At 51.2% G+C, this 13,042-nt stretch overlaps 1 protein-coding gene across 8 annotated transcripts in view; it reads left to right on the forward strand.

Annotated features, from left to right (window-relative positions):
• The window catches only part of DEPDC5 (DEP domain containing 5, GATOR1 subcomplex subunit), a 62,215-nt gene that overhangs the window by 24,307 nt on the left and 24,866 nt on the right, over window positions 1-13,042 (forward strand). For 3 of the 8 annotated variants that reach the window (XM_070399484.1, XM_070399487.1, XM_070399485.1), the window contains exons 22-29: window positions 161-364; window positions 2,442-2,577; window positions 3,794-3,891; window positions 7,488-7,553; window positions 9,426-9,609; window positions 10,299-10,459; window positions 12,250-12,367; window positions 12,786-12,953. In XM_070399484.1, the coding sequence (XP_070255585.1) occupies window positions 161-364; window positions 2,442-2,577; window positions 3,794-3,891; window positions 7,488-7,553; window positions 9,426-9,609; window positions 10,299-10,459; window positions 12,250-12,367; window positions 12,786-12,953 (1,135 nt within the window). The remainder of the gene's footprint in view (window positions 1-160; window positions 365-2,441; window positions 2,578-3,793; window positions 3,892-7,487; window positions 7,554-9,425; window positions 9,610-10,298; window positions 10,460-12,249; window positions 12,368-12,785; window positions 12,954-13,042) is intronic. The other 5 variants (XM_070399486.1, XM_070399488.1, XM_070399489.1 and 2 more) reach the window with 3 other exon arrangements.

Consider the following 13,042-nt stretch of genomic DNA (forward strand, 5'->3'; position numbering starts at 1 on the left):
TTCACTTCTCCCTGGTTTGGTGCTTTTACTCATTTCCCTCACTGCTCGGCATGCGTACTGTCCAAGGTTCTTGGCAGCCTTGGCAGAACGGACTGCCTGGTTCTGGTTCCTCTGTGGCTCTGTGCTTGTCTCCGTGTCTCATCTCTACCGTAACCGGCAGATGCCCTGGAGAACATGGTGGAGCCGCCGCAGCGAGACTCCAGCGCGCCAGGGCGGTTCCACGTGGGCAGCGCGGAATCCATGCTGCACGTTCGACCTGGGGGCTGCGCACCGCAGCGGGCGCTGATCAACCCCTTCGCCCCCTCACGGATGCCCATGAAGCTCACGTCCAACAGGAGGCGCTGGATGCACACCTTCCCTGTGGGTGAGTTGGTGGCTCAGGAAAGAGCCGTGGGCCGGGCGCTCCCAGGCCTGGTCCTCAGCACCAACCAACCACAGGCCGCGGTCAAGTATCCAAACTCCTCTGGTACCTGGTGCCCCCCCCCTCAGATGGGGTTGCCACGCCCCCTTTGCCTACCCCGGGGGTTCTTGTGTGGACCCGAGGGCACACCTGGGAATGGGCTTTGTGGGCTTCTGTTGTTCTGTTTGAAAAAGGCTGTGCTTTGCCACCTGCTTTCTTTCCTAAGACTGATGGCCCTCATTCTCGTTCATTCCTCCCTCTCCTGCCTCTCTCTGGATATTGATATTACTGTTTGTTTGTTTGTTTAAAGATTTTTTAAATTGATTTTTAGAGAGAGAGGAAGGGATAGAGAGAGGGAGAGAGGAACATCGATGTGTAAGCAGCACATAGGTCGGCTGCTTCCTGCAGGCCCCCCACCAAGGATTGAGCCTGCAACCCAGGCATGTGCCCCGATTGGAACTCAAACCAGCAACCCCTCAGTGACCAGGGCGATGCTCAACCAACTGAGCCACACTGGCCAGGGCGATATTACTGTGTTGGTTACTTAGTTATGTTCCTTTTTCTTTTTTCCTTTGGGATCTCTGACAACTGCAAAAAGAACATTTTTTTCTCCAAATTCAGTTCTTCCGAGTCTGTCCTGTTTGATGTTACCCGGTCCTGAAGGTGACAGTGCGGTTTTACGCAGCTGTGGCTGGAATGCACCTGCAGCTGGAGGGGCTCTTGCTGGGCTGGGAAGGGACAGGTGCATGAAATGCCAGGGTTTTTCCTGGAAGCCATCCTGCTGAACGCCTGGAAATGTCTAGTTGTTATTATTTATTATTATTATAATTTTCTTGCATTAGTGTTAAATAAGTGAGCAGTGGATCTGGTTCTTTCGGCTGTCATTGGGGGTCATTCTCAGCCCCCTTCTTGCCCTCCTGATCGCTGTCATAGTCAGTCACATGACCTGTTTCTTCTGGGTCTCTTTCTTCCCATTGCTATCCCACTGGCTCCCTTCGTGTTCTCTTGGGAGAAGGACCATTGGTGTTTCTCCCGTGACTCTTCGCTCTTCTTGCTTCTGTGCTTTTCCCCAAACACCCGCCACGCAGCACTTCACTGAAACAATATCTCCAGAGCTGCATTCTCCGCCCGCCAGGCCCTCCCTTGCCAGGCTCCCCAACCGTCGCCATCCTCAGAGATTCTCTTCTTTCCCAAGCTCGTCGCCTGCACGTGTCTTGCCTCTTTCACGCCTGGAGTTTCACACGGATCCTTTCTTCCACCTAGACCTCCTCTCTATCAGCCTCGCTGACTTCAATGCTCTGAAACTTCTTTCTCTAGGAAGCAGACTGGACTAATTCTGATGATCTACTCGCCTTTTTTGCGCTTATGTATCTTCTGCTTCTTCAAGCCACAGTTGTTGCTATCTTATATATTAGTCGAATCCTTGGTGTTTCTTTCGTTTTTAAAATATATTTTTATTGATTTGGGAGAGGGAGAGAGAGAGAGAGAGAGAGAAACATCAATGATGAGAGAGAATCATGGATTGGCTACCTCCTGCATGCTCCACACTGGGGATCGAGCCCACTACCCGGGCATGTGCCCCGACTGGGAATCGAACCGTGACCTCCTGGTTCATGGGTTGATGCTCAAGCACTGAGCCACACCGGCCAAGGGAGCCATTGGTGTTTCAGTTGTGTAGTCCTTTTCATGTGGTTTGTGCTAACCTTCCTGGGAAGGGCCTTTGCCTCCTATACTTCTGTATTTCTCTGTGGTGTCTCAGTTGGACACGCCTAAGAAAGAGGCTCTTGAATATTCTTAGGCTGGACAGGGTGACAAACACGAGGCCACACGGGAGGATGAGTTCAGCTCTGAGGAGCAGACGTCCTGTGTGGGAGCCGGAGGGCCACGGGGATACCGTGCCTCTGTGTGTGTGGTCTGTGGTTGCTCCTTCAATGGCTGCAACACCCGCATCCCGGCAGCCAGAAGGGAGGAAGATGGACGCCAAGCGCACAGCACGAGCTGTCGGGTGGGGATGATGCTCAGGGGGTCTTTGTCTGGGTAGGACCGTCCGGAGAGGCCATCCAGATCCATCACCAGACCCGACAGAACATGGCGGAGCTGCAGGGCAGCGGGCGGAGGGACCCCACCCACTCCTCTGCAGAGCTGCTGGAGTTAGCCTATCATGAAGCTGCTGGAAGGTGAGAATGTGCGAGGGCTCTGGACGGTACCCCGAGACCACCCTTCGGCACCCAAGACAATGCGCAGAACAGACCGCTGACACAGTGTCACGGTGATGAGACTGGAAGAGACAGTGTGAGATCAGGGTCAGCGTCACTCCCTTCAGTGGGCCAAGTTCAAAGCAAACAGCCTGACATTTTTGCCAGAAATGTTGCGCAGGCCCTGCTTTAGTGGAGGTGTAATTGAGAGCCCGGTTTGTACACCTCAGACATGAATGCCTTCTAGTCCTTGGTCAAGGCTGACAAGGGGTGCCGAGACCGGTGATTCTTGCTGTGTGTGTTGGGCAGGCAGCCTCTGACTTTTGTCATTTTGGTCACTGAGAAATCTCACTGCTTAATTTAGAATAAATCAATGCTAAAAAACGGTGGAAATCAAGGTCTGTGTTTTTAAAAACAAGCCTTTTTGAACCACAATTCTGAATGCATTAGAGCAGCGGTTCTCAACCAGTGGGTCGCGACCCCTTTGGGGGTCGAACGACCCTTTCACAGGGGTCGCCTAAGACCATCAGAAAACACATATATAATTACATACTGTTTTTTGTGATTAATCACTATGCTTTAATTATGTTCAATTTGTAACAATGAAATTGGGGGGTCACCACAACATGAGGATCTGTATTAAAGGGTCGCGGCATTAGGAAGGTTGAGAACCACTGTGTTAGAGGCATCCAAAGAGACTCGGTCCAGGAAGAAAGCCATTGAAGCCTTGACAAGCATGAGCCCGGGTTACGCCTGGACTCACTGTGATGCTTTAGGCAACACTTTGCAAAGAGCAGTGTTCGACCCCATTCACTCACCTCAGCATCCCCTGGGATGGATGAGGGATACAGACCGACGTGACCATCTCTACCAGATTAACTTGCTGCCTCTATTCGAGCACCTCACATCCTCCTGTTGGTGTTAGCAGGGGAGGCTTAGAGCAGAAAGGGCAGGCGGTCTCGCCTTGGCAATCGCAGGTGAGGTGCCAGGGCAGGAGGGGCTGGTCACAGGAGGCTGGAGCTGGCACACGGACCACGCGCCGCGGCCTGGTAGCCTGTGACACGGATCCCAGCGGTTGCCAGCCTGGGTGGCTGAATGGCCAGTCCTGTTTTGGATGACGACCCCTGGGATGCAGGGTGAGCAGGATAAAGGAGGTGAGGATCTGCACTAAGCCGGGTGGCTGGGCTCTTCCCCGCAGGCACAGCTCCTCCCGCCAGCCTGGCGACGGCATGTCCTTCTTGAACTTCGGTGGGACGGAAGAGCTTGCTGCCAGCCTGCTTAGCAACAGCGGCGCAGGTAACCGATCCAGGAGGCGACAGAGCCGGGACGCTCGGAGCAGGCTCGCCCGGGGACCAGAAGGAAGGGCCGCGTCTATTTTGGGATCATGTCAGCCACAATTTGGGGCGACCTATTTAGAAGCAGTGCTTTATAATGCATGGAATTATAAATGGGCCGCACGGTACATTTTTAGCCGGGAACATGCTGGTCAAGCCGCATTTATCTTCGGTCTGTCAACCAGTCGTGACCGAGGACGACTTGGGAGCTTGGTGTTGAGGGCAGGGCCAGGGCCAGGGCAGGAGAGATCTCTGCTCCCGAAAGAGCTTTCCATTGTGTGTGTGTGGGGGGGGGACCCCTCCATAAGAACAACTAGGAGAGGCCCAGAGGGGAACAGTGTGGTGTATTTTGTCCTCTTCTTTCTTTGCATTTCTTGTTCGGCCGGTGTGGCTCGGTAGTTGAGCGTCGACCCAGTGAACCAGGAGGTCGCGGTTCAATCCCGGTTCAGGGCCTAGGCCCAGGTGGTGGGCTTGCCTCTGTCTGGAACATGCTTTTTCTCTTTCTTCAACCCCTGATTCTGCGTGGGAAATGTCAGCCTGGTCTTTAGGAATCAGCTGCAACAACGCCCCTCCTTTGCGGCCCTCCGGTGCTCCCGTCTCCTCCCCATGCCTTCCCAGGAGCCGTTAGGCATGTGTCCACAGCACTTCACACGCATGACCCCGTTGTCCCACTTGGCACGTTCTGATCCCATCGCTTCCATGTTTGTCGCTCCACTCGCCTGAAAGAGCTTCGCTCTGTTCGCCCCCACATTGTCCCCACGCCCCACATGTATTGACAAGTGAACGTACACTTCCAAGGCCAAGCGGCCATGTGTGAGAAGCATCTGAATGACCCACAGAGTTACTCTACTTGGCCTGCGAGTGTTCAATTACATAAATATGTTCTAGAATGTTTAGCACCTTACCGTAGAGAAGGCATGGGCACCTCGGGTACTGTGGTCTGGGTAATGTATGGGTAATGTAGGGAAGCAGGCTCATCCTGACTCTTGCCCTGTCCCTTTATGACCAGTAGCATGTGTTTTCAAAGGGGTCAGGGGTCATCAGAGGTGATCTCTAGCATTGAACTCCCACCTTTGATTTTGTGCTTGCTGGCCAGTCGTGTTAGCCATCCACGGAAAGAAACACGATAAAATCATTCTGTGTTGCCATGTGCAATAAGCAGTTCATGTCAGATTTACCTTCAGGATAGATCTAGAATCTTCCCATCACCTCCACCACTTGCTCGGTCCAACGTAACATCGTAACATCCATCATCTTTTGCCTGAATTAGCTCCGAAGCCTGCTAACTGCCCTTCCATACAGAAACATTAATGATGAGAGGGAATCACTGATCGGCTCCCTCCTGTACAACCCACACGGGGGATCGAGCCCACAACCCGGGCATGTGCCCGGCCTGGGAATCGAAACGTGACATAGGTCGATACTCAACCTATGAGCCACGCCGCTGGGCTAGAGCTTTCTTTTTTGTTGTTTATGGCTGTATCTCTAGAGTTTAAAACGGTTCCTGGCACACAGCAGGTAGCTGAATGAATGCCGAGAGCCTTCCGAGGTTAGCTTTCTCTCTACTGAAAGTTTTTCTTCTCTCTTAAAACCTTTAGCATTCATTCTGGAACAGTTAACTGGATTCCTTTCCTCACAGCATCGGACGGTCTTTTTCTGCCTTGCTTGGTTTGGAATTGACTCCTTTCAGCCATCCTCAATCCCCATAGATCGCTCTCTTCATACCCACTGAACTCGTACCCGTTCCCGAAATGTTTCCTGAACGCTAGGCACTATGCTAAGGCCTGAGGAGAAGACAAGTGATTCCGACACTGGTCCTCACCTCAGGGAGCTCTGGCTCGGGATTCTGTTGGGAGCAGTTCCATGGGGTGGGGGAGGTGCGGTAACAATCATGGAAGTAAAGCCCTCGTCCTAGCCAGTTTGGCTCAGTGGGTAGAGTGTCAGCCCATGGCCTGAAGGGTCCCGGGTTCGATTCTGGTCAAGGGCACATATCTCAGTTGCAGGCTCAATCCCTGGCCCTGGTCAGGGCGCATTCGGAAGACGCCCAGTCGATGTGTCTCCCTCACATTGATGTTTCTCTCTGTCACTCCCCCTCCCTTCCACTCTCTGAAAAAAAGAGAAAGTAAAGCCTTCTTGCGGGGAGCTGGATAGTGAGTGGTTCCAGTGGTACCATGTGGTTTGAACATGTGACCTACGACCAGAACTAAGTTCCCAGCCCGACTCCTCAAGGCCTTCAGAGTTCGGCCTTCAGCCTAGGCTGCGCCTCATCAGTTTAATGGGCAGAAAGGCCTTCACCTCCTCCCTGCCTGCCCACCCGCCTCGCCAAGTTGCAGCCATCAAAAGTAGATCGGGTTCCCTGAGGGCAAAATGTCACGTTGGCTTCTTGTTTGGGGACAAGGTGGGGTCTCTAAACAAACAGCTAGTTCACATTTCATTCATTAAAACACAGACGACCTCATCCGTGACCTCACCCTCACCCCCTGGGCTTGACAGTCTGCACCACCTGCAGGCACTCGGGCATGACTCAGGTCTTCTGCGCTTGGACCGAACTCCTAGTGAGTCATGGCTCCCAGGAGGTGTCTCTGTGGGTCTCCCTTCTGGCCCCGTCGGGTTTCATTCTGAGCTTTGTTGGCTGCAGCCTGGCACCTGGGCCATTCCCTTGTTTTTCACACTCGGCCCAGCAGTGGGACTGGGCAGATAGTTCTCACCCCTCTGCTTCTTTTAAAGATATATATATATATATATATATATATTCGCCCTCGCCAGTCTGGCTCAGTGGATAGAGCGCCAGCCTGCAAACTGAAAGGTCCCAGGTTTGATTCCGGTCAAGGGCACATGCCCGGATTGTGGGCTCAATCCCCAGTAGGGGACTTGCAGGAGGCAGTCAATCAATGATTCTCTCTCATCATGGATGTTTCTATCTCTCTGTCCCTCTTCCTTCCTCTCTGAAATCAATAAAAATATATTTTTTAAAATGTATTTTTTTTTATTGATTTCATGTTTTGAAAGGAACCTTTAAATATTTACATGTGTGTTTTAAAATGAGTTCTATTACATTTCTGTTAATAAATTGTATTTCAAAGAATCTGTTTTTCTTTCAGCCTAGTTATAGGTGAAATCATGTGTGTTTTCTCTTCAGGTAGTGAGCTTTGACATCATACTTCAAACAGCCATGATTTGGGGAAGGATGAAATTTAAATAGGTCATTTTATGCTTGCTAAAGATTGCTTTTATGTGTGCTAAAGATTGCTTTACTTCGTTTAAAATGACTTTGGAATACGTCCCTTTTCTTACTGTAAGTGGTAGGCTGCTTTTTGCAAGGTCTCAGTGGGCAAAGAATAATAGTATTGATAACCTCAGAGTCACGTTCTGGCTCGTTCCCCATTTTTAGAGTGATCCTTTTTCTGTGACCGATTCCTTCGTGCTGTTGGAAATCCTCAGCACTTGGTGTACATCTTCATTTTTACCTCTAGTTTGGGGCTTTTTAAACCATGACTGGTCAGAACTTTTCCTGAAGAATGAGCCTCATTAAAACCAGCTGTTTTCCTCTTTCCGTAGGGATGAACCCCAGGACCCAGAATAAGGATTCGCTCGAGGACAGTGTCTCTACCTCTCCCGACCCAAGTAAGAGGGGCGGCTGGCTGGGGAAGGTGGAGAGGAGGTGGGGGTGTTGACAATCCACAAATAACTTAAACAGTTTTTTTATTGACTGATTGATTTTAGAGAGGGAGAGAGAAAAAGAGAAGAGAGAGAGAAACATTGATCTGTTGTTCCACGCATCCCACAGCCTTGGCCGATCAGGACAATGCTCCAACCAGCTACCTGGCCAGGGCTGTGTTTTGAATTCTTGAAATGTTAATGAGTTAACAAGACCTGTGCATAGTCAAACTCACAGAATCAAAGAGCAGAATGGTAGCTGCCGGGCGCTTAGGGGGGAGGAGGAAATGGGGTGTTGCTAGTTCATGGACGTGAAGTTTCAGTAACGCAAGATGAGTAAGTTCTAGCGCTCCGCGGTACGACATTGTGCCCAAGTTAATAATTCTGTGTGGTGCACTTACTTGAAAATGCGTAAGAGGGTGGATCTTGTCTCAAGTGTTCTCACCATAATAAAGTAAAATTGAAACAAAAAATCAGCCCAGGGCCTGTGTGGGTCATGGAGTTGGGCCGATTGTAGGTCAGATCAGATTCCCCAAGGCAGCGGTGCTGATGGGGCATATTTCCTGCTCTGACTGAGCACCCGGCCCTCCTTCTGTCCGGCAGCCCCGGGTTCGGTGGGACCCGTTGCACTGGTCGGGGTGTGTCTACATGCTGGAAAGTCGCCTCAGCAGAGAGGGTTCTGGTCCTGTCACCGCTGGGAGGTCAGGCTTGGCCCGCTGTGTAAGGGGTTGGTGAACACACACAGCTGCCCCGAGGAGGCAGGGTGAGGGCTGCTGAGGCAGCAGAGGTCAGCCACACTGAAGGACACAGCGCCGGGCAGAGAAGGTGTCTGCGGGTCTCACCCGGGGCTCGGGCAGAGGCGTGGAGTGTTTCTGTTTCATATCGCTCCTTGGTACAGAGAGTTGGGGAATAATCTTCACTTCAGTAACTTAAAAAAATAGCCGCCCTATTACCTTAACTCACTGATGCTCCACTGGGGGAGAAGGGGGGGGCAGGGGGGGCGGGAATGATGTCCCCGGGGGTCACGTGGCAGTGTCTGCAGACATGTTTGGTTTTCACAACCAGGAGATGCCATTGGTGTCCAGTGAGTAGCGTCCATGGTGCTGCTCCACATCCCACAATGCACAGGGCAGCCCCCCCCCCCCCCGAATTATCCAATGTGAACACCTCAGTAGTGCCAAGGTGGAGAAACCCCGCTTTAACCAAAGAGCAGGCAATTTGGGGGCAGACCCCTGTGGTCAGGCCCACTCTACCTACCCACTGAAGCTTTCCTTTCTAGGTTGTTCAGCTCAGTCTCTTACACTTCCGGCCTTATAACTGTCCCAAGCACCCTGATTTCTCTTCCTACCCTTTTGGATCTGTGGCTTATTTTTGCAATTCCGAAAGAATTCCTAAATTCTGCTACCGTGCGCTGCTCGCTCCAAAATCCAGCTGAGCTCTCCTCCTCGCTCCGCCAGCCCCTCTGCCGTCTCAGGAGAGGCTCGGGCTCCAGCCCGCTCCTGCTCTAGGGACGTGATCTGCTTCGATGTGTGCCTCCGCCTGCCCCGCGGTAACCTCCTTGCCATCGCAGCTTATAGCTCACAATCAGCAGAAAACGAAAGGATCAGCTTGAATCCCATTTGCATGATGGGACTGAATAAGCAGCACGCGCATTGCATTGTCTAACAAACTGTTTCTCTCTTTCTCTTTCTCCCTCCCCATCCCCGTGCCTGGAAATTTTGTCACCTTGCACCATGAACTCCCCCCGCCCCTCCCCTCTCCCCCGGCTCCCCTCCCTGCCCGCCTCTGTCCACGCTTGCCGTGGCCACCACACGTGCCTCCCCCGTTTACACGAGGCAGTTCTGACACTGTCTGCCCCCCCTGTAGTGCCAGGCTTCTGTTGCACAGTTGGAGTGGACTGGAAGTCTCTCACGACTCCGGCGTGCCTCCCCCTCACCACCGACTACTTCCCCGACCGCCAGGGCCTACAGAACGACTACACGGAGGGCTGTTACGACCTCCTCCCGGAAGCGGACATGGACAGGTGGGTGTCAGAGGAAGGGTGTTGGCGGGCAGTCCGGGTATGGCCAGGTGTGCGTCAGAACACTGAATTTTCAGAACACTGAAATTATACTTAGGAAATGTTATGATGCAAGAACTGTTAAATTTTCTTTAAAAAATATATATATACATATATATATATTTTTTATTGATTTCAGATAAGAAGGGAGAGGGAGAGAGAGATAGAAACATCAATGAAGAAAGAATCATGGACCGGCTGCCTCCTGCACACCCCCTACTGGGGATCAAGCCCACAACCCGGGCATGTGCCCGGACCAGGAATTGAACCCCGACCTCCTGGTTTGTAGGCTGCTCAACCACTGAGCTACACCAGCTGTGCTGTCTATTTTTCTTTGGAGTTCTGTTGACCCGCCTCCTTTAACCATTTCCCCTCATTGATCCCTTCTCATGTTTTCTGTGACAGTTGTTCGGATCTTCTTTTCTAAGATGATTCATTTGGGCATCGAATTACCTGCCTTCTTTTTCCACCTCTTGAACCGATCATTTCTCCCAGAACGGATTTATAGACTGTTAGTTTTATGAACCACCGTGGAATGGTTATCAGGGCTGGCTTGTGGGGTTGAAGCGAAGGAGAGGATGGGAGCGTGGCCTCCGAGTGTCACTCCGCCCTGGGCTAAGCATGTGTGTGTGAGCAATCGTTGGCTTTTTCAGGAGGGACGAGGAGGGTGTGCAGATGACGGCCCAGCAGGTGTTTGAAGAGTTCATCTGCCAGCGTCTCATGCAGGGCTATCAGATCATAGTGCAGCCCAAGGCGCAGAAACCCAACCCCGCCGTCCCACCCCCGCTGAGCAGCAGCCCCCTGTACAGCCGAGGTGAGTTCTCCTTGGACTTATATTTTTTCCTTTTTCTTTTTAAAATATATATATGTAACTTTTTAAAAATACATTTTTATTGGAGGATCCGGGACCCTTTAGTCCACAGACCCGAAGCTGTATCCACTGAGCCAAACCGGCTAGGGCTTTTTTCTTTTCTACTAAATTTGTGCAAGTAGACTCTCAAAATGGTAGGGAATAGATAAATTTAGGAGTGATTATTTTTCTTTTTTCTTTTTCAAATATATCTTTATTGATTTCAGAGAGGAAGGGAGAGGGGGGAGAGAGAGAGAGAGAGAGAGAAACATCAGTGATGAGAGAGAATCATGGATCAGCTGCCTCCTGCACGCCCCACACTGGGGATGGAGTCCGCAACCCGGGCATGTGCCCTGACCAGGAATTGAACAGTAACCTCCAGGTTCATAGGTTGACGCTCAACTGAGTCACACCAGCAGGGCTAGGAGTAATTATTTTTCAACACAAAATATTTCCCCCTAAATTTTACTTTACAGGAGGAATAAAGTCTCCACTAGGCACAGATGTATCAAAAAACTCTCATCTATAGCTCTCCTTTCAAGGAGGAGAATGGCCAAGTTCAGGAATGTCACAGTCTGGCTCGGGCGACACCTCAGCTGAGCTGTGACTGAGATGTCAGAGTTCGCAGGGACTGTTCTAGACCCAGAAACTTGCGTTTGTTTCTGACATGGTGCCTGGCAGACGGCAGGTTCTCAGATGTCACCTAAACCTGAAGCTTATACTTTTTTTTTTTTTTCTCTATTCTGGATTCATCTCTTGTTTATCACTGACGCTTACTGACTTGGAGCAAGAATGGGGGGGTCATCTGTGAGTGGCAGGGGCTAATCAGTGGCAGAGACTGGGTGACGCCGGCTGAGTTGGAGCCAGGCGCTGGAGAGCCCTTCTAAAGTGACGCAGGCAGAGAAAATTAAGTGCGGGTGCCTGGAATCAGAAAGCAGCGGTCACTTCCTGGAACAATCGATGAGCAACCATTAATCTTCTGCTTCCTCCGTCTAGCTAATGAGACCCCTGTTCCCCGAGCCACCCAGCTCAAAATCTCCGCTCGTCTTTGGCTCCATTAAGCCGCCCCTGGCCCGAGGATCAGAGAAGTGTGGTTTTGTTAGAGGGAGCTTGGTGGTCACCCGGTCCAGGCCCCGTTGTTGATGACGAAGCCTCAGACTCCCTCTGGATTTTCCTTGAAAGCCCCCTGTGATCTTTATCACGTGTTGCCTTCTTTTCCTATTCTGGACTCTACTGAATAGGAACCTTTCTGAGTACCGGGACTATTTTAGCTTCATTTTTTAAAAAATATAGATTTGTATTGATTTCAGAGAGGAAGGGAAAAGGAGAGATAGAAACACCAAAGATGAGAAAGAATCATGGATCAGCTGCCTCCTGCAGGCCCCACACTGGGGATCGAGCCCCCAACCCGGGCCTGTGCCCTGAGCAGGAATGGAATCATGACCTCCTGGTTCCTAGGTCGATGCTCAATCACTGAGCCACGCCGGCTGTTCGGCTTTGAGTATGTCATCCAGGTGCTATCAGCAGCCCCAGGCTCTGATCTGTAGCTGTTTGGTTCATAATGGAAAAATCTGCTAACTTCAGGACTTTAATATTTTTTTTTCTCCAAAGGATAACGCTTTTCCATGAAACTACCCTCCAAAGAAAGTATCTCTTTTGTCTCTCCTTTTCTGAATCTATACGGAACAGAGGCAATTGCCTGTTAATGGAATGACCTGCAACCACATGTAGAAAATGATTTTTTTTCCTCTCAGGCCTGGTGTCCCGAAACCGCCCTGAGGAGGAGGACCAGTACTGGCTGAGCATGGGCCGCACGTTCCACAAAGTGACCCTGAAGGACAAGATGATCACAGTGACGCGCTACCTGCCCAAGTGAGTCCTGGGACAGGTCGGGTCTCCAGCTCCTGTCCTGCGTTGTGTCCACATGCTGTCCACATACTCAGTTACATGTGTCGCACGCAGTTCACACGGAGGCGTTGGAGTGAGTGTTGTTGTCCTCTTCTGGAGTTACTGTTTTGTTTCCTAGGGTTCTGTTAGGGTTATAGCTCCCAGACTTCCAAAAGGGATTTGATTCCATTTATAACGTTTCGCCTGATTCTTAAAAAGCCAAGTGAAAATGGAGAATGTGAGGAGAGAAGAAGGAGAAAGTTGAGATCTGAGAAATCTCCTTTGCCAGCCCCCGGGGATGAGGTGGTTGAATGCCGAGGAGGGTGCTGAGTGTTTTGGAAAAGGTAGGGAGGAATCGGGGAAGGTTCTCTGTTGGACTTCCGGCCGGGCCGTTTTGTTTCAGGTACCCTTACGAATCGGCCCAGATCCACTACACCTACAGCCTGTGCCCTTCCCACTCGGACTCGGAGTTCGTGTCCTGCTGGGTGGAATTCTCCCACGAACGACTGGAGGAGTACAAGTGGAACTACTTAGATCAGTACATCTGCTCCGCCGGCTCGGAGGACTTCAGGTCGGAGGGCGCTTCGGCTTTCCATTGGGCCGCCTTGGGTGTAGCCATATTTTTTGTTTGTTTTTGTCTAAACAATATTTAGTCATTTA

Source organism: Myotis yumanensis, unplaced genomic scaffold, assembly GCF_028538775.1.
Source record: "Myotis yumanensis isolate MYYU_CA2020_CCGP unplaced genomic scaffold, mMyoYum1.0.hap1 SCAF_19, whole genome shotgun sequence".
Classification (NCBI taxonomy): domain Eukaryota; kingdom Metazoa; phylum Chordata; class Mammalia; order Chiroptera; family Vespertilionidae; genus Myotis; species Myotis yumanensis.